The sequence below is a fragment of the Microcebus murinus genome, chromosome 7 (assembly GCF_040939455.1).
Source record: "Microcebus murinus isolate Inina chromosome 7, M.murinus_Inina_mat1.0, whole genome shotgun sequence".
NCBI classification, from domain to species: Eukaryota; Metazoa; Chordata; class Mammalia; order Primates; family Cheirogaleidae; genus Microcebus; species Microcebus murinus.
This window is the reverse complement of record NC_134110.1, coordinates 104,664,626-104,687,797: the sequence shown is the minus strand read 5'-3', so window position 1 is coordinate 104,687,797 and position 23,172 is coordinate 104,664,626. Positions and strand designations below refer to the sequence as shown.

The following is a 23,172-nucleotide window of genomic DNA, read 5'->3' as shown; positions in this document are numbered from 1 at the left end:
AGGATACTTGAAAACGTAGGGCCCTATAGTGTGTTCTGAAGCAATGTCATTTCTGAAATGATACACATGCTTCTGATAAAATGTGATGTTTGCATCGCTTAACTGTATGGACGTGGAGCCCCGAATCATCACTCTTATATGTTATCAGGTCGCCTTCTTGCACGTGGGTGGGCAGCGGGGGCCCAGGGGACCCAGCTGTTGTTGCTGGGGCAGCGTGGCATCGCCAGAGGGCCTGGGTGACAAGACACAGAACTTGACGAGTCAAGAGTTTGTGCATTAAACAACAGGACTTGTAGAGGAGCCAAGCACCGGCGCAGTGATTTGTAGGGACGAAGGCAGAACACCAAAGACCGGCGGCTGCGGGGCAGGGGGCTAAACGCCGGGGGCATGAGAACAGATAGTGCAGGTGAAGGGAGATGTTTGGGTTTAATCCTTTAATCACAGGGAGTAGTGTAAACTCTACAAGCCTAGCATGTGCTTATTTGGGTATATTATTCCCACTAAAAGGAACAAGGATAAGGGACCCTTAAAATGTTCTCACAGTATCATCATACTCCAACAATTGGAGGTTTATATTGCCGTGTTGGAGAAAAACAGTAAGCCCCAGAGGTCCTTAGGTGGAACAGCCTCCCAGAGCAAAAGACAGGTTAACAACAGGACAACAAATACAAGTTTGTTAACATGCATGTTTCATAGATACATGGGAGACACACGGGAAATGAGTAGTTCTCAGAGTTGGCTTTGAGCTCCAGCTTATATCACATGGCCAGTGAAAAGCTGCATCTTTAGAGAAGTGACAAGACAAAGGAAAGGACTTTGACTACAGGCTGCAATTTGGGGGGAGAGAAATGGTAGTTAGTAAAGCTTGTTCACGCAGATTCCTCTGGCGTCATCCACAGGCTGATGAGAGTGGAAGGTGGTTTCCAGCAGTCAGACCAGCTGACAGAAGGAGGCACAGGATGACTTTTGTCCTTGTAAATCCACGTCCTGCTCTTAGGCAAACTGAGGGAGGGCAGAGAACTTTCCTGCATCTGCTGCTTTGCAACTGTCTTCGGCTCAACAACCCTTCAGATTTTGGAGCAGCATGTTCTGTTCTCCAACAGCTATAACGATGCAGATCATATACATCTTCCACTTAATATTTCTAACAAAATAGGAAATTTCTAAAAAATTGCACTTGATTTTTGCTGTTGAGAGTTGAGGGTCTGTGTCCTAGAATGAGTAAAGTGTCTTTTATATCATCCTACTGAGTTTTCCTTGCAGCAGTAATAACATTTTTCACTTCCATACTTAGAATAATTTATACATGTTTTCAAAATACTCATACACATTGCATCTCATCATCCCTGAAAAAAAATGTCGGTGGCTATTTTCCTCATTGGACAGAAAATGGTGTTGAGACTTGGTTCACGCAAGCAAATGATTCAGCAAGTGCGGAAGGGCCAACGCAGGCCGGCTGCTTCCGCTGCGGCCCGACGCTCCCCACGTGTGCCTGAGTCTTCCTCAAATGTTATTCTTGCTTTGGCCTGCCCCCCTGCGCCCCAGGGCTCCAATTTGATCTCTGTTTTTTATATATATATATATATATATATATATATATATATATATATATAATGAAAATAGTGAAAATATGAAAATAAAAGCCTGTAGCTCTCTTCATTTTCACCTTCTCTTGTACGTTACATACTTTGATCCATTGTCCTGTGCTCTTGACATGATGCATTTAAAATTTATTTCCTTTAACCCCATGTCTCAAAGCCAAGAGTCTATGCAGAGTTGTTGAAAGGAGACTGTAAACAGCCACACAGAGCATTGCCCAGTCACATGCTTGTGTGGGAGAAAGGTTTTGAAAGCAGCTGTCAAAATAATTGAATTCAAAATTGATGTCACCATACCTTGAAAATCTCACCATCAGAGATGTCTTCCATGTATCCAGAGAGACCTGGATGTCCTAATCCTTCCTGTAGATATGATCCTGATCCTAATCCTATAGGATGTCCTAATCCTTCCTGTAGCCAGTTTGCCAGACAATGAGCTAGCTAGTGTGTGAAGTAGATCTGGCCTGACTGCTCCCTCCTGGCTGGCAGTCATTAACCCAGGGTCACAATAAAACGAGTGCATCAGCCAGCTTCCTGAGCCAAATACACAAAATAATAGGCACATGTAAAGGAGCCTGCTCTTGGGGACTTGACAGGTGTGTATTTGGGAGAGGTGAGAAGGAGAAATGAGCTGGAGGTTGGTATAAGTAAGAGTGGCTGAATTTTTGAACTAGTAGAATCTAGGTACTTAGAAGCTCAAACCTTCATCAATAAAACTTCGGGGAAGGAAGAACAAAAATTGAATGAGTAGGAGCATGAATGTTTATACTCACTTATAAATCCTTTCTTGGCTTTTCTCTGTGTACATGGGAGCTTTTAACAACTTTATATATAATTTCAAGTATTTTATCCATTTTCTAGATTTAGAAGAGAAGGTTATTTTTGCAAAATAGGGCCTTTTTCAGCTTTTTGGAAGCCTGCTTATGTCTCTTTTAACATCTCATTTGTTTTATTTCTAATTTGCTATGGTTGCAGCATTTATCTGGCAATGTATTCATGAATTTCCAGAATTTCTTCTTTTCCTTTAAGTGAAATATCAGTGGTTGAAAAAGATTTCGTTTTTAATAGTGTATTATTGAATTTGCATAATTAAAAATAAATATACACTCAAAAATACAAAAAAGCTAAACAGATTAATTGGCTAAAGACTATTTTAGCATACAAAGGAATATTACTTAAAGAATTGACATAATTGCCTAAATACTCATTTAAGAATTATATAATCAGCTTAGACATTTAGAGTCCCATATAAATTATCAAAATGTCAATGAGATTGGAGTTATTTCATTTTTGAAAAAGTTTAATTTTGGATTGGTCTATCAGGGAAGGACAATTTCATAATCTCATGACAACTTTGCAAATAAGCAGAGTAGGCATAACTAACCAAAACTTACGTAATATCAAAAATAATAATAATGAAAAATTTTAAAAAGTGCATAACATTTCTCAGTAATCTCAGGGCATGGAGAAATGATCTTAAAAGGAGTCTTCTTTCTAATGGAACAAAGGTGGAAGTTATAAGAGGCAAGAAGCAACTTGGGCAAGAGACCGGTGGTCATCCTCTACTCTCTGCCATATGCATGTTAGCTGGTGACAGGGCTCCTCATTAAACAGTATATTTTCCAGTCTCAACATAGTTTGATATGGTTTTGTAAAGAGAAAATAGAATGTGAATTGACTTGATGTGTCCAACTTGTGTATTCTGCCCTGGCAGGAACGTCGACATGTCAACAGAACTGAACTCTCTCAGACCACATTTGCTGAGGATGGCAGAGAGATAAGGAGGGAGAGTGCTTCCCCAGCACTTTGAAATCACCTGTTGACTTTTAAGTTTGGACCCTTACAGGAGGAAGAAACATCCCCATTAAGCCACTGTTATGTTGGCATTTAAAAAAAATAACCAACCACTGTCCTAATTAATATAGGAAGATTATAGATGCACAGATAGTTGTCTCAAAGGTACACATTGCTAAATGAACAAAAAGTCCACAAGAAATGAAACCCAAGGGACTGTTATTTTTATTACTATTGTTTTGAGCAATTTTGGATGGAGGATTAGTTAATCTCTTTCCAATCAAGGCACAACCTGAAGATGTGGATGTATGTGGAGAGGGTACAGGCTGGGTTTGGGTCTGGGATACACAAAGAGATAGAACACAAATTTTGCATATTTCATAATTTTGCCTAGGGCAATATCTATAAATAGATAACTTCTTCCCTTCCATAAATTGAACTGGCAGAGTAAGCAAAGCATCTCAGAGATCTTTTTATACTCACCAAGTGAAGCATTCTGGAAATTATCTAAACCATCTAAATCCAAAATGCTTTTGCATCAATACTTTCTCCTCTACTTTACATGATCACTTATTCCACTTCAGCGTGTCCCATGTGGGTGCAGTTGTAGAGGGGTGTTATCTTCATCAGCCCCCTGGCAAATGAAGCATTTCAGGGGAAGTGGTCCTGTTTTCTATGCAGCATGCATTAATTTGGCTATTTGTATAATTTTGCTTTCCATGGTTAGGTTGCAAAGATGAAGCTTAATCAACAGCAATTGGTGTTGTTCTTAGCATTATTGATGACAATAGTTCTTGTTAGTTTCTGAGTATTAGGTTTAATCATACTAGGCAAGGTGTCTGCACAGAGGCCAAGTCTAATGGTCTATGTCATAGAGTGGAGTACTCCGTAGGCACTCAAGAAATGTTCAGTTTCACCTTCACTTTTCTTGGGCAGGAATCAGACTGTCACCATTGTTTGTTGCTCACGTATGTAATAATAGTAGAAACAGTTTTCCTTAGGCTAGAGCATTGCCATACTGGGTGGCTCATCACTGAGCTGTCCATGGAGATACAAAATGGATCAAGGACGAGGTAGGTCACATTCATATATTATGATTCTGTAAACATTGAAGATAATTTTATCATGTTATTCACAAAAACTACTTATGCATTGCTGTTTTCAACTCTATATTTTAAGTAAAAACATTTTCTGGTAAAATTAAAAAAAACTAACTCCATAGAGGTTATATTTTGTCCCCTAGTAAGCTTATGCTAGATAATTATTAATCAATAAACCTTTTTTTCCTTTATCCTTGGATATAGAAAAGAAGATATTTACAAACTAATTGTTGCTGCATTATATTTTAATACAGATCAATTACTTAAAAGCAGTCATATAGAGGAAGCCCTAACCATTTCAGATCTGAATAAGAAAAAAATAATATGGTGGAGATGAATGTTTCTCTAGGTTTTGTCTTGTGGGGAAAAGTTTAGGCTTTAACTTTTCAAAAAAGGTATTCATTAAATTATGTTGCTATTAATAATAAATCAGCTGTAAAATGAAGTGCATTTCCCATAGTTTTTATAGTATAATATAGAAATATCTATTATATACTATATTCTGGAGCATACCATGTTATTAAAATTGCTGATACTTAGTTGTTCTTAATGGATTTTCAGGAATACCTAGAAAGATGCTCTTTTAGTCAGTTATTGTCACAATAGTGCTGCAAAATAAAACCATAAAATCTAAATGGCATACACAACTGAGTCATTCAGGATTTTCCAGATAAACAGAACCAGTAGAATACCTATGTGTGTGTGTATGTGTGTGTGTGTGTGTGTTTTAAGAAATTAATGTAAAGAAATTGGCTCATGCAATTGTGGGGGCTGGCAAGTCTGAAATCTGTTAGGTAGGCTGGCAGCCTGGAAAATCTTGTGCAAGAGTTGACACTGACATCTTGAAGCAATTTCTTTATCAGAGAAACCTCAGTGTTTGCTTCTGAGGCTTTTCAACTGATTATATCAGGACTACTTACATTATTGAGAATAATTTCTTATACTTAAAGTTAACTGACTACAAATATTAACCACATCTACAAAATACTTCCACAGCAACACCTAGATTAGCGTTTGTTTAAATGAGCGGGCACTGAAGCCTAGCCAAGTTGACACCTGGCACTAACCATCACAGCTCACCTCTTGTCAGCACGGCACCCACATCTCCTTAAACCTGCCGAACCTCAAATAAAAGCCACAACAAAGTCATGCTTTTATACAGCATACACAACTGTCTTCTGCATAATCAAAAACACAGGAAACCCTTCTCTTGAAGGGGATGCAAAGTCCTTGAGTAATGTTCATTCTCCTTGATATACTGAAACTTAAATGCTATGATGTACAGTTAACCATTATTAATAAATCTTGCATTAGATCATAAGGAGAAAAGAAAAGGAATAAAAAAAGTTTGATATATATACATATAAATATATATAAATATAGATGGAAATATATATATAAATATACACAAATTCATAATAAAATAAAGAGGAAATGCTCATAATTATCATGTTTCCCTGAAAATAAGACCTACCTATAAAATAAGCCCTAGCAGGATTTCTAAGCATTTGCACAATATAAGCCCCACCCCCAAAATAAGACTTAGTGATGGGTGTGGCTACACAGCATATCTGCACAATCCATGCATGCATTTCACCGCGGAGTGGTAAAGAAGACGAGCAGCCCTTCTCATCTGCCCCATGAGAGCTCTGTTGCTCCACATGAGAGATTGGGTCCAATGGTTCTAAAGGAAATAGAGTCGCAAGAAATTCAGGATGGAATTTGGGGTTTGGAGAGTTATGATGATGTTCCAGAAGAAGACAACTTAACTATATTTGAATAAATGTAGATTGTTCTGCCATACTTAAAAAAAATAACACATTTCCTGAAAATAAGCTATAGGGTATCTTCTTGAGGAAAAATAAATATAAGACCCTGTCTTATTTTCGGGGAAACACTGGTCACATGGAGGTAGCTGGTGTTTATAACACCTTCCTGCACTTCCATTTTCCCTGTGTTCTCAGCAAAACCTCCGCTAGTCATGGTTCTTTACCCCAGGGGTTGCCCAAAATTTCATTCCTGAAGTGTCTGGGCTATTCACAGGTCTGCCTAGGTATGGTTGTGGTAGTTTTCCACTGACATTAATCATAAGACATGGTAATGATAAGAGATGCCCTAAGGAATCTCCGGATGTTCAGACATGCTCTTCCTGACCTCCACTGTGAAGCAGCAGCCCACGTCCCCTTGGCAGTCAGGACCAATCATCATCGCATCAGTGGAGAATTCCCTTTTTGCATGTTGATTCAGAAGCAAGAAGAGCCTAAAGTGGCTAGGTGACATCTTAACTTCCAGTTCAGTGGACTCATTGTTGTGTCTCTTGATGAAAATATTCTTCCCTTTGAAATGCAGACCTCTATACCACAACAGTATAAAGTCCCAAGTCTGGAAGCACAGATTTTGCTAGTGGGTGACTAGGGGTAATGGTGAATGGACCACTCCCATTTCCCCAACTCATGAATTCTAGCTATGGGAGAAAGAACACCATATATTGGGTGCTGATTTACAGCATATACAACTTCTTGGAGAACTTTGACCCAGTCCTGCAAGGTAATGCCACCTAGCTGGTGCTATAACTGCATTTCCAAATGGCTATTGCACTGTCCTTTCAAGCCAGGGGCTTCAGGGTGGTGGGAAACATGGTAAGACCAGTGGATTCCATGAGTATGAGCCCCTTGCTGTACTTCATTTTCTCTGAATTAAGTGCCTTGCTCAGAAGTAACATGGTGTGGAATACCATGACAATAAATATGGCATTCTGTAAATTCAAAGATGGTGGTTTTAGCAAAAGCATTGTGTACCTGGAAGGCAAGTACGGATCCGGAATAAGTATCTATTCCAGTAAGCACAATATGCTGTCTTTTCCATGATGTAAGTGGCCCTATATAATCAACCTGCCACCGGGTACCTGACCCCAGTTTCATTGCCATTTTCACATATGCCTCCATTCCAATATTTAGTATCCCATTTGTTCCCAATAAGTGCCCTTTTATAAAAGAAGACACCCTGTGAGGTTGAACATTTAATTTGTGATATAATTCAGCCAATAGCAGGATGAGACTCTGGGTTTAGTGTTCAGAAATCCCAGTCTAGTGGCTACAGGAGATAAGGGGTTCTTTCAGGACAGGCACAGAAATTTTCAAGTTGTATATGCAGAGCTTAAGCTAGGGATTTGAAATTCTGAGCACAATCCTTTTCTCTCTACTTTTTCAAGCATGGTAAAGAGCAAACAGCCAATCTTATTATACCTCTTTATTTGACAACAATATTTTAAGTTGTCAAATATATGATCACTCTGAACATTGCCATGCATACATTTTTGATTAGGAGTATCCAATGTTGATATTTCGTGTATCTCCATCATCTCTTCATGCCATGACTTGGTGTTTTTGTTAATACTGGAAATAGAGTTTTTAGTGCCTTAAATCTGAAATTAGAGACTCAATTACTGAAACCCCAGAACCAATTCAGAAAACTCATCCTTAGGATTCCGTTCCAGAGAAGCTGCAGCAGCATGCACGTGGCCAGCATGACTGTGGGAGGTAGCGAGTGCAAAGTCGTCACATCAGCCCAGCAGGCTGGACATTTCACACAGAAGCTACTGCTAAAGTCTGGAGGCAGAGTTTCTTCTTCACAGAAAACTTAGTGTTTGCTTTTAACACTCTTCAACTAATTTGGTGGGGCTGACCCACATTAATGAGAACAATCTTCTTTACTTAGAGAAAGCTGATTGGAGACGGCATCTACAAAGAACTTTCAGAGCACCCCCGAGAATAGTGTTTGACTGAATGACTGGACACTGCAGCCTTGCCAGGCTGTCATGCAGAGCGCAGCACGAGTGCCAGCATCTGTTTAACTAGGGGTTGCAGAGTGACTTTGCTGTGTGACTGTGGCAGCTCTGATCCAGGCAGGCGTGTGAGGTGTCTCTTCTTTTTTTTTTCTTTTGAGACAGAGTGTCACTCTGTTGCCTGGGCTACAGTGCTGTGGTGTCAGCCTAGCTCACAGCAACCTCAAACTCCTGGGCTCAAGCGATCCTCCTGCCTCAGCCTCCCAAGTAGCTGGGACTACAGGCGTGCGCCACCATGCCCGGCTAATTTTTCTATATATTTTAAGTTGTCCAGCTAATTTTTTTTTTTTTTAGTAGAGATGGGGTCTTACTCTTGCTCATGGTGGTCTCGAACTCCTGAGCACAAACCATCTACCCACCTCGGCCTCCCAGAGTGCTAGGATTACAAGTGTGAGCCACTGCGCCCAGCCAAGGTGTCTCTTCTTCACCCTACATTCTGTGGGCCATCGAGGGAAGTTTGCTCCACCTGCCCCACTCTAATGCCAGACCAACTGGGCAGCAGCTTCTTGGACGGGCTTTTTTCATGCATGGCAGAAGTGCAAGAGGGCAGGAGGAACATATGAGGCCTTTAAAGAAACTAGCACATGGCCACTTCTCCCCATGTATAAGTAATTTTGATAAGTGAAGTCTGAATGATTAAAGGCAAAACAAACTCTGTTGGATAAAGTTGTTTCCCACAGGGCTCTGGGTTAACAATTCTTATATGGCTACACATGTATTCCACAATTGCACAACTGAGTACATGAATGGCGGGTTATTGGGAGCTGGGTTTCTCACTGTTGGAGTGGGAGTTTATAGATAAGAAAGAGGAGGAGATTTGATGACACATGCAGTTATGGATTAGAGGTGGAACGTCACTAACAACTGTTTGGCTTGATATAGTTACAGATGGTGATTTATAGACATGTGCATACTAATATGGGTTAGTATACACACACGTGTGGATCTGGTCTGTCAGCTGAGAGGTCCTAAAGGGAAAGATTGACTTGATTAACAAATTGGCGAGAACAGATATGTATCTACTGTGCAAAAAATGTAGATGCTCCACCCTCAGGGATGGGAAGCATAACCATCCAGTCCCTGGATGTCAACTGCTCACAGCAATGTTGCTCCACAGAGCACAGTGTGGAGGGGTGGGGAAAAGAGCAACTTTGGAATGGAAAGCCCTGACGAATGCTGCCGCAGCCAGGTGCGGAGGGTAGCCAGCATCAACGGCGGTGAGCCATGTCGATACAGGTACCCTTCACTGGATGGGAGGAAAAAGTCACTTTATGTCTGTGGTCTTTCTCCCCCAAATCCATAACCATAATCATGAAAAAAATGTCAGAATAATAATCCCCATGGAAGACTATTTTACAAATTGCATACTAGTATTCCTCAGCACTACCGAGGTCTTTAAAAACAAGGGAAGTCTAAGAAACAGTCACAGCCAAGAGAAGCCTGAGGAGACAAAAATACTAAATATGATGTGGTGCCCTGCACAGGATCCTGGAACTGAAAAATGAAAAGACTAAAGAAATGTGAATAAATTTTAGACTTAGATAGTAAGAATGTATCAATAATGGTTCATGCATTATAGCAAACGTATCATACTAGTATAAGATGTTAATAAAAGAGAAAATAAATGGATGAAGAAAACTGTTATGAAAAAGTTGCAACATCCCTGGAAGTCTAGTGATTAGTGAAAAAATAAAAATAAGAAAGAATGAAAAATTGCAACAAATGTAGTTAAATGATCAAATCGGCTTTCATTTGTGATTCATGCATCAGGGCAGCATCTTCTGCAAAAATTTAGGCAAGGTGCTCTGATGAGCTGAGCACAGGAAGTGGGCTTCATAGGCAGAAAAGGGCTGAAAAAAACAGAAATAAAAAAATAAAAAGTGGATTGGTCACTTCAAGGTTACTTTCTTTACGGGGTTAAAGGCATGGAGACTTCCTTATTGTGCTGGCAAAACTGGCCTGTTTGGCAATCTGGCTATTATTCTACTTCCCTGATTGTTTGAAAGATCAGATAAACAATTTGGTTTCAGTTTGGTGATGTGAAACTTTACCAACTTTGATTTGGTGTCATGGGGCCAACTGGAGGAGCTCGGTTCAAATCAATGACTTCCTATAGATTTCCTTGAAACAGTATATAGAAACTCTCTGTGCTATTTTCACAATTTTTCTATAAATCTAAAACTGCTCTAACATAAAAGTTTATGCAAAATTTTCAGAAAATTTTCAAAATAAAAAAGATTCATAATCACCGAAAATAGTTTTATTGCAGCAATGAATTATTTTATGATACCTGGTAATTAAAATGTTTTGAATTCCATGCTCATCATTTTTCTGAACAAAGGACTGATATTACTTACCTAATGTTTTAGTGAAAGAAGACAGAAGGTTAGAATTACTAAAAACAGGAAGTTGTTTGGTAGAGGGCCTGAATGCAGCCTCTGCTCAGATGTGTCATATTAAGAATTAATGAAGTGTTAAAAATGCAAACAATGAAATTAAATCCAGCACATAAACCTAAATATGAGGTTAAGTGTAGAAAGCTGTTTGAATATCTGCATGTCTATTTCTCTTGTTGATTTTTAGCAGCAAGAAATTGATTGTAGACATCTCCTGTTTTGATATAATCAATAAATATTGAAAATCCCCTACCTTTGTAGTAAAAGAATAACTTTACATCAAAGTTAGAGATAAGCAGATGTTTATAGGTTCTTCAAGTGCACCGTTTAGGAGCAATTTTGAAAACTAATTGTTACACTATTAAAATTTTCATGAATACTAAAATATTAATGTATATCATCAAATTATAATTTTTATCATCAAATTGCCCTTTTATGTGCTAATGCATCGTTATTACTTAACTTTGCTATAATCAGTCCCCTTATATAGTTCAGTAAAATAAAACCAGGCCCATGATTTACAAGACTTATCCAGGGGAAATACTTAATAAATTATATGACATGTTCTGTTACTACTGAAAACAGTCAATCTCTTTTTTTTCAAAGCAGAAAGTAATAATCCCTCAGCTTGGTGACAGCATGGTGACGCCTCCCACTCTTTTTGCCACACTGGCCTGGTCAGGCATTCATCAGGCCTGCACTAACTTAACCATCTAGAGTGTCTGGGTGTCAGTTTTCTGTGACAACTCTTAGTTTTATTAAGTTTGCAAATAATGAAAACAAATCTCTCTAAAAGATTTAAAAGAAAAACCCCCTGTATGCATTTAAATCTACCTCCATCATCTAGGTATCATAGAGATTCCTAAGGGAATCTGTATTAGATATTTCATGCACTGTTTTATCTTAATATGATTCACTCAGATAAATAGCTTGCTTCCTTACATCATACTGTCTGTGAATACATTTTTAAGTTCCAGAGAGAATTATCCAGGCATGTAGCTTTTTAATTAAAAAGAGGAAGATTAGTCAACCTTTTTTCATGAGATAAACATGTGAAAGGCAAGCTTTAATTACTCTTTTTGAGGTTCCCTTCCCAATTGCAGAGTCGGATTTCAAACCGAGTGTTGGGAGTGAGCTAACACCTGGGAGAAGGGGCGCACCTTGTGGCAGGTGGAGTCTGAGCGGCCGCAGAGGGCGTGCGGCCTGGGCAGGCCTCTCCCGTCTCTCTGGACTGATCCGTGGCGGCAGCTCGCACTGCACGGAAGCTGCGGAGCCGGCCTTGCCGCACCTCCTCCTCGCCCTCTCTTCAGCACACCCGGAGTCCTTGTTGCTCATAGATGGCTGTAAACACAGTCTACCCGCAGGGTCTGCTTCACAGTTTCTACAATTCATTAGTGTTCTTCTCTCTTACGCTGCGTGCTGTGCTTAATGGCTGCCATTTCTCTGTCTTTTCAGAAGACATCCTTTGTGGTGCCATAGCACATGGATTTCAGAGCCACCTGTGAGGAGGTAAGTAAATGGCTTTCTGCTTTTCAAATGGGGAAAACTGATTAGAAGCAGGGAACTCTTGGCTCCACTTTACATCCATGGGACACTGCTTGGGGTAGAGGATGGGTGCTGGCTCTTTTCATTTCCAGAGTGTGCGCTCCTTCTGCAAAGCTAGAAGACCAAAGTGTGCCGGGAGAAGCCTTGGATTTTAACTCTTTCTCTAAGAAAACTGGAGCATATTTAATACAATGAGCCACTCCTCTCCATCAACTCTGCACTGCATGCTTTTAGGCAGTGCAAGTGTTGGAAGGCATTCTTTTCACGAAAATGGTTATGAATTAGAAGGCATCTAAGGTTTCTTTCAGCATTAAAATCCTATGATTTTATTATTCTAATACTTAGGTATTTCAATATTATTTAAGTATTAATACATGGCAATTCCAATTCTCTGTGGAGCTGTCTTCACCTGACGGCATGAGTTAAAGGGATGCGTCACTCTTTCAAGGGTGTTAAAGACCCTTCAAGTGCAGAGTTCAATGGTGGGTGGAATTGGGGCATTGGGAACATAATCATCCTGCCTCAGGAAAAAAGACTGTCTTTTCTTTTTACTACACATAGCACAGCAGAGAAAGCATTGTTTTTTCACTTCTCAGACAAAATACCGATATTCATAGGCTAAAAATATTTCATATTTGTTTAAACATTTTAAAATATTTTTAGTGTATAAATGACCCAACAAAAACCAACTATAACTGGATTACCTATGGTAGTGAAACAAACCAATTAAAGACCTTAGTTCTTAACCTTTGTCAAGATTGTTCTTTTAGTGAAATGTTGTGTGTTTAAGTTTCTTGCATGAATTTGTGAAAAGTAATTCCTTATTTTCCTCTAAAACACTTGCAAAAATATCAGCTTAAAAATATTTGTCATAGTCGGTACAAAGTTTTGAATGTAAGTATAAAGTCTTTCAGAAAAGGAGTGGATTGCTTTTATATTTCCATCTTTATGTTTCTGTTTTCAATAGTTTAAATATGCTAACACTTTAATCACATCTGTATGCTAATGTAATGCTAATTTAATTTAACTATACATTACATTATAGTTGTTTGTTTACAAACTTCTCTCGTGCTACATTGAATACTATAAGGTCAGAGTGTATTAATTATTCATTTTCTAAAAATCAGCATCTATCGGTTCATACATTTTTAAAAGTTAAATTAGTGAACTAGAAGCTTGATATGTTATTCTATGCTTAAATTTTAATTCTGTGCCATTTCTAGCTTTAATGGCATACTTAATTTTAAATGTAGCAAATCTTCTATTTCCATCAAAGTGTTACCTTGTGCTTTGAGTGGTAAAGCACACATTAAAACCATGTTGGCATTTGTGTGACTGAGCTACACATAGGCACTTGAGGTTCCTACGGTAGAGACTGGGTAGTGGCCACAGACTATTTTAACAAATGTTTTATCTTTGACTTCAGTGGCTGGCAAGATTTCCAAGACCTTTTTTTAAACAAAATTGTTTTGATGTATTGACTTGAGGTATCTATCAAATTCTAAGGTTCAGAAGATTTACGTACAATGCTAATAACATGATCATCTTACCCTTGCTTCTTTGTTTTCTTGCAATGAGCCTCTTGCCGCCCAACCAGGTTCATTGCCTGCTGCCCAATAAGAAGCCAACACACTGAGTCAGCAGGGTTTACAAGGCAGAGAAAGAGTTTATTCTGCATAGCGCTGAGCAGGCAGACAGGAGAAATTTCTCAAATCTATCTCCCGGAGAATTTGGGAGACAGGGTTTTTAAAGACAATTTGGCATAGGCAATTGAGTCTAATTGGCTGGGTTTGGGATGGAACCATAGGATTGTAGAAATTGCTTTGCTGATCAGGTTCTTGGGTAGGGTCACAAGACCAGTTGAGTCAGTTCCTCCATATGGGCTGTCAGTCTGGGTGGGTCAGCTGCTCCACTGGAATGTGGGACCTGGAAGAAATCTCAGGAACTACCCCTTGGTTTCAAAAAGTGATGTTATCTATGGAGAAAGCTAAGAATCTTTATGACCACCAGCTGTGTGGCTCTAGAGTGGCAATCACAGAGAAGCAAACGGGGACAGTGGCTAAATAGTATCATTATTTTTAGGCAGGCCTGTGCCTTATTTTTAGCTAGGCCTTTACTACAGTTCTTGCCTTGCACCACTTTTTATTAATTTGTAAGGGTGGCTTTAAGCCCCATTGGAAATCTCTGCTGGTTTAGACTCTGTCTCTAGGAGGGAGTAAAACTGACTCGAGCTACCGGGCCAGGGTATCTGTGTGTCTTCCGCACACCGGCTGTGCTGGCAGGAACCCGGGACCCTGGATGCTTTGAAGATGATCAAATGGCTCTGAAAATGGACCAGAGTCAAAGAGTTTGCCTGAAATTTACAGTCTTAGAATGTTTAAGTGGACAGGAACCATAAAGATAATTTAGCCTGTCGCTTCCCACGTGAGGAAACAGGAGGTTTTATGAAATCCCGAGTGCCAATTAATCAATTAGTTAAAAGTTGAGCCCTAATGTGTAGTTTGGAACTCCTGATTCTAAGTTTAAACTTCTTTCTAAGGTACACATTACTAGAACTTACATCACAGTCAAAGATATATTAAATAAAACTTGTTTTCTCTTGACTGCTGAAGAGAATAAAGATGAAAATCTGATATTCATGGCTGTCAGGCAGATCAAGGTGGAATGTTACCTTTACCAAGTGTGGATGTCAGGAAGTCTCTTCTTTGTGAAGGACTAAAAGAAGCATATCCAGATCATTTCCATTTGAAAGTGTCTTAAGTATCTAGTATAGTACCTTTTTAAAAGAAAGGTTTACTTATAGTTTAGGAAATTTCTGTTATTAAAAAGAAAATGTTGCTATTCTTTTAAGGAATCCTGACTTAAAAGTCTCAGAAGAAGCAAAAATGAGAGTGAAGACTTTCAGAAAGTACACTTGGGAAAAGTACAAAATATACAATTTTGAAGAAAATGCATACATATAGCCTGATGTAATTACTGATTTATTCTGCTTTTAAAAAGTGCCATCAAAATAAATCTGTGTTCACATAAGCCAGTATGCTTTTTTTAGTCTAGCTTTCCTTTATATTTCATTTTGCCTTCTACATTCATGAAAATATGATCCATGTGGTTGTGTTAACTATGAAAATATGTTATTTCTTTATAACAAATGTTTAATATTTACTAAATTATATACATATAGTATAATTTATTTCTTCTTATACTGAAATATAATCTGTGACTATGATCCAATCAACAAGTGTTGAAAGAAGTCCTACTCTAAACAAACTACTATACTACTTCTTGTAGATCCTTAGCAATGAAAAGAGCAATAGCCTCTTATTAAACTCTTCTTGACATAACAATATGCAAGAAGTTAAATGTGATATAGAACAAAATATTGCTGAAGTCACTACATGTGATTCCAAAATATAATACTGATGAATTTAGGAAGAATATTTATTTAAGAAAAGTGCTGAGTTCTTAAAAGTGAGGACTCATCTTTGAATGGAGTAGTCCCAGACGGTGTCAAAGAGAAGGGGTTTTGTTCTAGGACTTCAGAAGTGGCTGGAATTTAGTAAGGAAAAGGCCATGATGAGAAGCGATCCCGGGTGGAGGTGGAGGCTAAGAAGTGCCTTGCCTGAGAGGCCTGGCAGGCACCCACTGCTGCAGTGCCGTGCAATATAAGAACAGCTAATTAAATTATATTTGCCACTCAAAATATAGAAATCCTGAATATCTGCAAGAAATTTGCAGCTCATATCATGGTCTCTACCTAGTTTCTTGTAGTTTGTAGTTTTTTACATCTGATATTGTGAATTCTACATTTCAAAGTTAAAAGAACATAGATTTTAAAGCTTCCTAAAAACTTGCTTTGTATTCTTTGAAACACTAGAACATAAATTAAAAAGGTCTTAACTTTTAAGTAGAAAATGGATGATTTTCTACTCTTGGAAGTTCTTAATTCAGTCCTAAGTTTAAACAAGTATAAATTCTCAGTAAGTTTAAATGTGAGATTTGTTTATATAACAAGGAGTAAATTCCTGAAAATTCATAACCACATTTCACTGGTTTGTGGAAAACATAGCCAAAGACTGAAGCTTAAAAGTGTCACCTTTTAAGTAATTACGAAGTATTACCCTATGATAATTCCCTTAAGCAAATAGTGTGCAATATGGATTTTGGAAAATCCAGCTGTTACATAGGATCGATACATCAGACACAGGAAAATAATATTTGACATATCATTTTCATGAACCATACCTTTAAAATAATATTTTGTGTATGTTTTTAATTAAGTGATAAATTTATACAATGTGTGTGTGTGTGTGTGTGTGTGTATATCTCACATGCATTCTCCATGCATGTGCAATGCATGCAGAGTCAACAAAGTTTGGAGACAAATGATCGCTACATTAATAAAGAAGAAGAAGATGAGTGTATGTCTTAAGTTTATACTAAAATTGGGGGCTATAATTGTTTAGACGATTTTTAATTTTTAAAGAATTTGGGTGCACAGATCTGTGAAGACCTTGCAGGTGGGGCTATTTTAGCTTGTATGGTACCAACAGCCACGGTCATGTAAATTGCAGAGCGGTCTCTTAATTTTGTCTCTGGTTGTCATTGTTTTAGTACATGAAGAGCAACCGGTTTAAGGTGATATTGTTCTGTTTAGAATTGCTCCCGCTCCGTTAGGAGATTTTGATGATCAAAAAGCTCTCCAGCGAAGGACGCCAGTCAGCCACGCCATCGAATGCAGCACGACAGGCGGCATCCCGACCCGTCTCTGCACAGGGCCGCCCGAGCGGCTGGGAGCACGGACGGGCCGGCTGGGCCCTGGCGCCGCTGCTGGGGCAGTCGGGGAGAGACGGGCCAATAGTCCCTGCAGGCAGTGAACCCTCAGAAGTAGCTGCCTCCTGAGTGCGCCTCCGGTGGGCGCTGCGGCTCGCAATCTGGGAGGGCCCCAGGTCCATTCATCCTCCTTCCCCGGTCTCCCCAGCAGTCCGGCTGGCGCGGCCGCCTGCGGGCAACGGTCTGTGTCCGGCCACCACGCTCTTTCAACTTCCCATTTCTCCTCCACCTTCTGCACCGTCACAAGGAAAGGATTTAGAAAAAGTAAAAGTGGACACGTTATTTCCTTGCTCACGTTGCTCTGGGGCATCTCCATTTCCGTCGACGCCCTGCAGCGTAGCACAAAGCTCTGCAGCCCTTGTCCTCTCCCCACGCGCCCCTGCAGCCCCGGGGACCGCACAGGCAGCGGCCCCCCACCCCCACCCCCAGTGGGACCCCACAGGCAGCGCTCCCCACCCCACACCCCACAGGACCCCAAAGGCAGCGCCCCCCACCCCCACCCCCGCGGGACCCCAAAGGCAGCGCCCCCCACCCCCACCCCCCGCGGGACCCCAAAGGCAGCGCCCCCCACCCCCACCCCCCGTGGGACCCCACAGGCAGCGCCCCCCACCCCCACCCCCGCGGGACCCCACAGGCAGCGCCACCCCTACCCCCACCCCCCGCAGGACCCCACAGGCAGCGCCCCCCACCCCCACCCCCCGCGGGACCCCAAAGGCAGCGCCCCCCACCCCCACCCCCCGTGGGACCCCACAGGCAGCGCCCCCCACCCCCACCCCCGCGGGACCCCACAGGCAGCGCCACCCCTACCCCCACCCCCCGCAGGACCCCACAGGCAGCGCCCCCCACCCCCACCCCCCGCGGGACCCCAAAGGCAGTGCCCCCCACCCCCACCCCCCGTGGGACCCCACAGGCAGCGCCCCCCACCCCCACCCCCGCGGGACCCCACAGGCAGCGCCACCCCTACCCCCGTAGGACCCCACAGGCAGCACCCCCCACCCCCACCCCCCGCGGGACCCCACAGGCAGCGCCCCCCACCCCCACCCCCCGCAGGACCCCACAGGCAGCGCCCCCACACCCCCGTGGGACCCCACAGGCAGCGCACCCCCACCCCCACCCTCCGCGGGACCCCACAGGCAGCGCCACCCCACCCCCACCCCCCGCAGGACCCCACAGGCAGCGCCCCCCCACACCCACCCCCCGCGGGACCCCACATGCAGCACCCCCCACCCCCACCCCCCGCGGGACCCCACAGGCAGCACCCCCCACCCCAAACCCCGAGGGACCCCACATGCAGCACCCCCCACCCCCACCCCCCGCGGGACCCCACAGGCAGCACCCCCCACCCCAAACCCCGAGGGACCCCACAGGCAGCACCCCCCCACCCCAAACCCCGAGGGACCCCACAGGCAGCGCCCCCCACCCCACACCCCCGCGGGACCCCACAGGCAGCGCCCCTGTTAGGGACCGACCTTCCACAGCCCCACGGGACAGAAAAGCAGAGACATCGAGGATGCAATCACACAAGAGGAGTTTTATTTTCTGGCTAGCCAGGGTCCGAGCCCTCGAGCCCCAACGCAGTGGTCGCTCTCCTTAGGCAAGGACCCCGACCTGAATTGCCGGGTGCCTTTTATCCCCCCCCAAAGGGCCCCAGCAACTCACAAACTAATCACGCGCTGGTCATGAGCTGACCTTTGAAGTGATTAATTTCCTTTGTATCCTGCGCGATCCCTGCGCATCCCACCTCCCTTTTGCCTTTCTTCACAACCCAAGAGATAACTGGAGGTATGAGTATAAACAGATGTGTGCTGTTCGCTAATTGCCTCACCCTACTTCACACTAAGGGTGGGAAATACCTTTCTTGTTGTGCCACTGAGACGCCGCGGAAGGGCCATCGAGGCACCCCCACACCCCCCACACCCCACACCCCCGCGGGACCCCACAGGCAGCGCCCCCCACCCCCACCCCCCCGCGGGACCCCACAGGCAGCGCCCCCCACCCCCACCCCCCCGCGGGACCCCACAGGCAGCGCCCCCAACCACACAGGCAGTCTCCTCCACCCCCCGCCCCCCCCCACTGCACAGGCGGCGGGCCCCTCTTCCCCCCACACACAAGCAGCTGCCAGGAAGCCGCTGCCAGCTCTGTCCTTCTGTGTCACAGGACCTTCTGCATGTTCACGCTGACACCTCTTCACTCGTTTTTTCCTCTTGATTGAAAGGAATTTTACTTCTCTAATCATCGTTGCCTAATTTATTTTTTAAGACAAACCACACATGCTTTCTATCTATGAATCCTCCTTAACACCCTCCCTCCAGATTATCTAATTCCTCTCCTCGGCTGCTCCCATATCAGACACCATATTGCGTCTGGTTTGTACAAAGACTCTGAGGTCAGGAACTATTATCTGGTTCATGTCTGAGTCTCTGTCAGTGTTACACTAGGTTTGCTAAATTAATGAACGCATGGGATTTTAAATGTATTTTCATGTGCACCAGTTGAATTTTCATAATAGGATATATGTAATACCTATAGCCCCTGGAAGGGGTACTTTGATTTTGATTTGTCCTTGGCTCTCTGCTGTTTTCTCCAACCAGCTATTTTCTGCGGTACGTTTACATGTGTGTTTCATTCTAACAAAAAGCCTCCTCGTTCTTTATTTTCTATAACTCTTATCCTCTCAGGATCCAAAAGTGAGCTCAAAGGCTGTCCTCTGTTTGCCAGACAACTATTTAATAATTAGAGGACATTTTATACATTACTTGAGTGAATGCTAGCTTTGGCTAGAGCAGAACTGGGCTGAGAAAAACCCTCAGAGCTCTCCGTTTTAGTTCATCAAATTTTTCCTGGATGATTTTTTTGTAACTCTTTGATGTCTAACAATAATACATTTCTGGGCTCTCAGGGGAAAACACCCTCTCATCCTAAAGTTGAAACAGTGTATTATTTGTGATCACCAGCTATTCCATTACACTTCTGGGGAAAAATTGGCCTGGAATGTACTGTACATCGAAAAATCAGCAAATGTGCTCAATTATGGTCACTTGGCTTTGATGTATTATTTTATATTCCCTCTTCTCCCCACGCCCCTCCTGAGCGTCTCTCTGTTGGCCCCGGGCCAAGATCACATTGTAAGCAGGAGACACTTCTCTGTGTGAAAACATAGAAAAATTTTGTTCTATATTAAGGAAAGTATAATCTGCTCGTGCTGAAAGATTTTTGTCCCCTGCATATATCCTCGTGAATTATACTCTAGAATAGATTAATCAGCATGATCTAATGAGTACCTGCTGTGTGCCACAGTCACAGATGAAGAAAAGAGGCTGTCCTTGCTCCTGAGAAAGTTTGTTTTTTTTTTCTAAAAAGGCATCATAACTTTTCTAAATTAATTTCAGACTACTATAAGATTGTATGTGAGAGAGGGAAAGATGGCATGCCTCACCACATGGGATAAAGCAGTTTAAAGACGGAGTCATCTTTGGAGGCCGCAGTATATAAATATATTCCCATCAACATTATGGAATATTCTTTTAAAGTAATAACTCACTAGCAATCCCCATGGAAAGTATATTCCAAGAGAAAGTCAGGTATTATTTGCCTGGGATATTATCCTCTTAAATATAATGATAGATTCTGCATGAGTGAGATCATGTGGTGTTTGTCTTTCTGTGCCTGTCTTATTTCACTTAGCAAAATGTTCTCCAGGCTCATTCATCTTTTTGCACACAATGGAGTTTCATTATTTATTATGGCTGAATAATGTTCCATTGTGTGTATACATATGCCACATTTTCTTTATTCATTCATCCATTGGTGGGCATTTAGGTTGAGTCCATATCTTGCCTCTTGTGAATAGTGCTGCAATAAACATGGGCATGCAGATGTCTCTGCAACATACTGATTTACTTTCCTCTGGATATAATGGAATTATATAATGGGATACAATATAATGGGATACAATCCCATTATATCCCAGTAATGGGATTGCAGGATCATAGTATAGATCAATTTTTAAGTTTTTGAGGAACCTCCATACTGTTTTCCATAATAACTATACTAATTTGCACTCCCACCAACAGTGTGTAAGAGTTCTCCTTTCTTCACGTCCTCTCCAGTATTTGCTATTTTTTGACATTTTGATAGCAGCCATTCAAACTGGAGTCAGGTGCTATCTCATTGTAGTTTTGATTTGTGCTTCCATAACAGTTAGTGATGTCAAAGTTGAGAGTATAATAGTGAGTACCAGACACTGAGGAGAATAAGGGTAAGAGGAGGTGGGAGAGGTTGGTTAATAGGTACAATGTTGCAGTTATGATAGGAGGAGTAAGTTCTACTATTCTCTTAAACAGTAAAGTGACTATAGCTGGCAGTAATGTATTGTATATCACAAATAGCTAGAAGAGAGAAGTTTGAATGTTCTTACAACAAAGAAATGGTACATGTTTAAGGTGATGAATATGCTAATGACCATACTAAATCATTATACGATGTATTCATGTATGAAAGCATCACATTGTACCACATGAATACATACAATGACTATGCATCCATTTAAATAAATACTAAAGATAAATATGAATCCATATGTATTTGTCCATTAAGTTAAGAATGGCTCGATAATTATTAAATGCAAGTGTCACTTCCAAAGTAGTCATTATTCCTGTCACCTTTTTGATGCAGAATAAGAACCAAAGATTATATTCTATGGCAAAGAATACTTCCCTTAGTATTTGTGACAAATGTGAATGTTGGGTGCACCTGCTAAGGAGAATACTTATACTTATCTGGCTAAAGTTTATAATACCAATATGCTTTGAGGAGAACAAGACTCTTGGACTTCTTCAGTGATTACTAAGGTGCCACTTTGAAGTTACACAGTACAAGTTCAGAAATTTTCACAGTCTGTTTTCACAATTTCCAAAAATATCTAAAGAAAAATCATTGGACTGGGAATCAAAAAATCTTGGATCTTTAACTGGGCTCTGTTTTTAACTAACTGTGTTAAAATAGGTAGTTTACTTCATCTCCTTTTCCTCATTTTCTCCTGGGTATTAAGTGTGTGTGTATGTGTTATGCATGTGTGCGCTTCATGCGTGTGTGTTCATGTGTGTATGCATGCATGTATGTGTGTGTGTGTGTTGGCAACTAAAAATGATGAAAAAGTTTAGAGTAGGGTGGGGTGGTGGAGGAAGGAACGGAGAGATGAGGGGAAATGGTATATTTTGGAAGTGATAAAAATGTCCTAAAATTGATTATAGTGATGTTGCACAACTCTGAATATACTAAAAATAGTCAATGTGTACTGTAAAGGATTGGGTTGTAGAATGTGAATTATATTTTAATAAAGCTGTTTATTTTTTATATTTTGATAATAAGTATTAAAGAAAGCTTTCATTATTCTTGAAATATAATACATAGACTATACTGCTTACTTTCCAAATCTTCATGTGGATTTTCTGAAAAAGATTGTTATCTGGAAGTCCACTTTACTAAAAGTGGTTATCCTTTTTCTCTGCACCTATATTAAGCATTAAATTTCAGGCTCATCAGAGTATGTTGTTCCCAGCTCTCAAATGTTATTCATCATGTTTTACTGTAAATAGCCCATCAAGTTATAATGTATAAACTAAGTATATTTTTCTCCGTTTTGCTTCTGTGTTTTTGTGTGCAGACAAAGACAGGGACTTGTTTGCTGCAGGATGGTAATCAGGAGCCTTTCAAAGTCCGGCTGCACCTAGCCAAAGACATTTTGATGATCCAGGAACAGGATGTGATATGTGTGTCTGGTGAGCCTTTCTATTCTGGTGTAAGTAGCTTTTCTTTCCTTTGAAGTATTTTGGTGTTGTCTTTTGTTAATAAAAATGCACATTCACAGAAAACTCTTAATATATTTTTCTTTTAGTTTCAGAACCTAGTCAATGGTACTGCATGTAATTTTTGTTGACACCATTAAGTAAGCAGTGCTCCTATATAAGGACCTTACCTGGTCCACAAGTGTATACATTTAGGGCCCATCTCCAGCTCGGTGTCTCTTGATTCCCAGATGTTGTTGTGTGAAGGGAGTGACACCT

At 41.3% G+C, this 23,172-nt stretch overlaps 1 protein-coding gene across 3 annotated transcripts in view; it reads left to right on the top strand.

Annotated features, from left to right (window-relative positions):
• Positions 1-23,172, top strand: part of SNTG1 (syntrophin gamma 1) — an 836,056-nt gene that overhangs the window by 441,232 nt on the left and 371,652 nt on the right. For all 3 annotated transcript variants that reach the window (XM_076005316.1, XM_076005315.1, XM_076005314.1), the window contains 2 exons: positions 12,188-12,241; positions 22,773-22,907. In XM_076005316.1, the coding sequence (XP_075861431.1) occupies positions 12,215-12,241; positions 22,773-22,907 (162 nt within the window). In that variant the 5' untranslated portion in view covers positions 12,188-12,214. The remainder of the gene's footprint in view (positions 1-12,187; positions 12,242-22,772; positions 22,908-23,172) is intronic.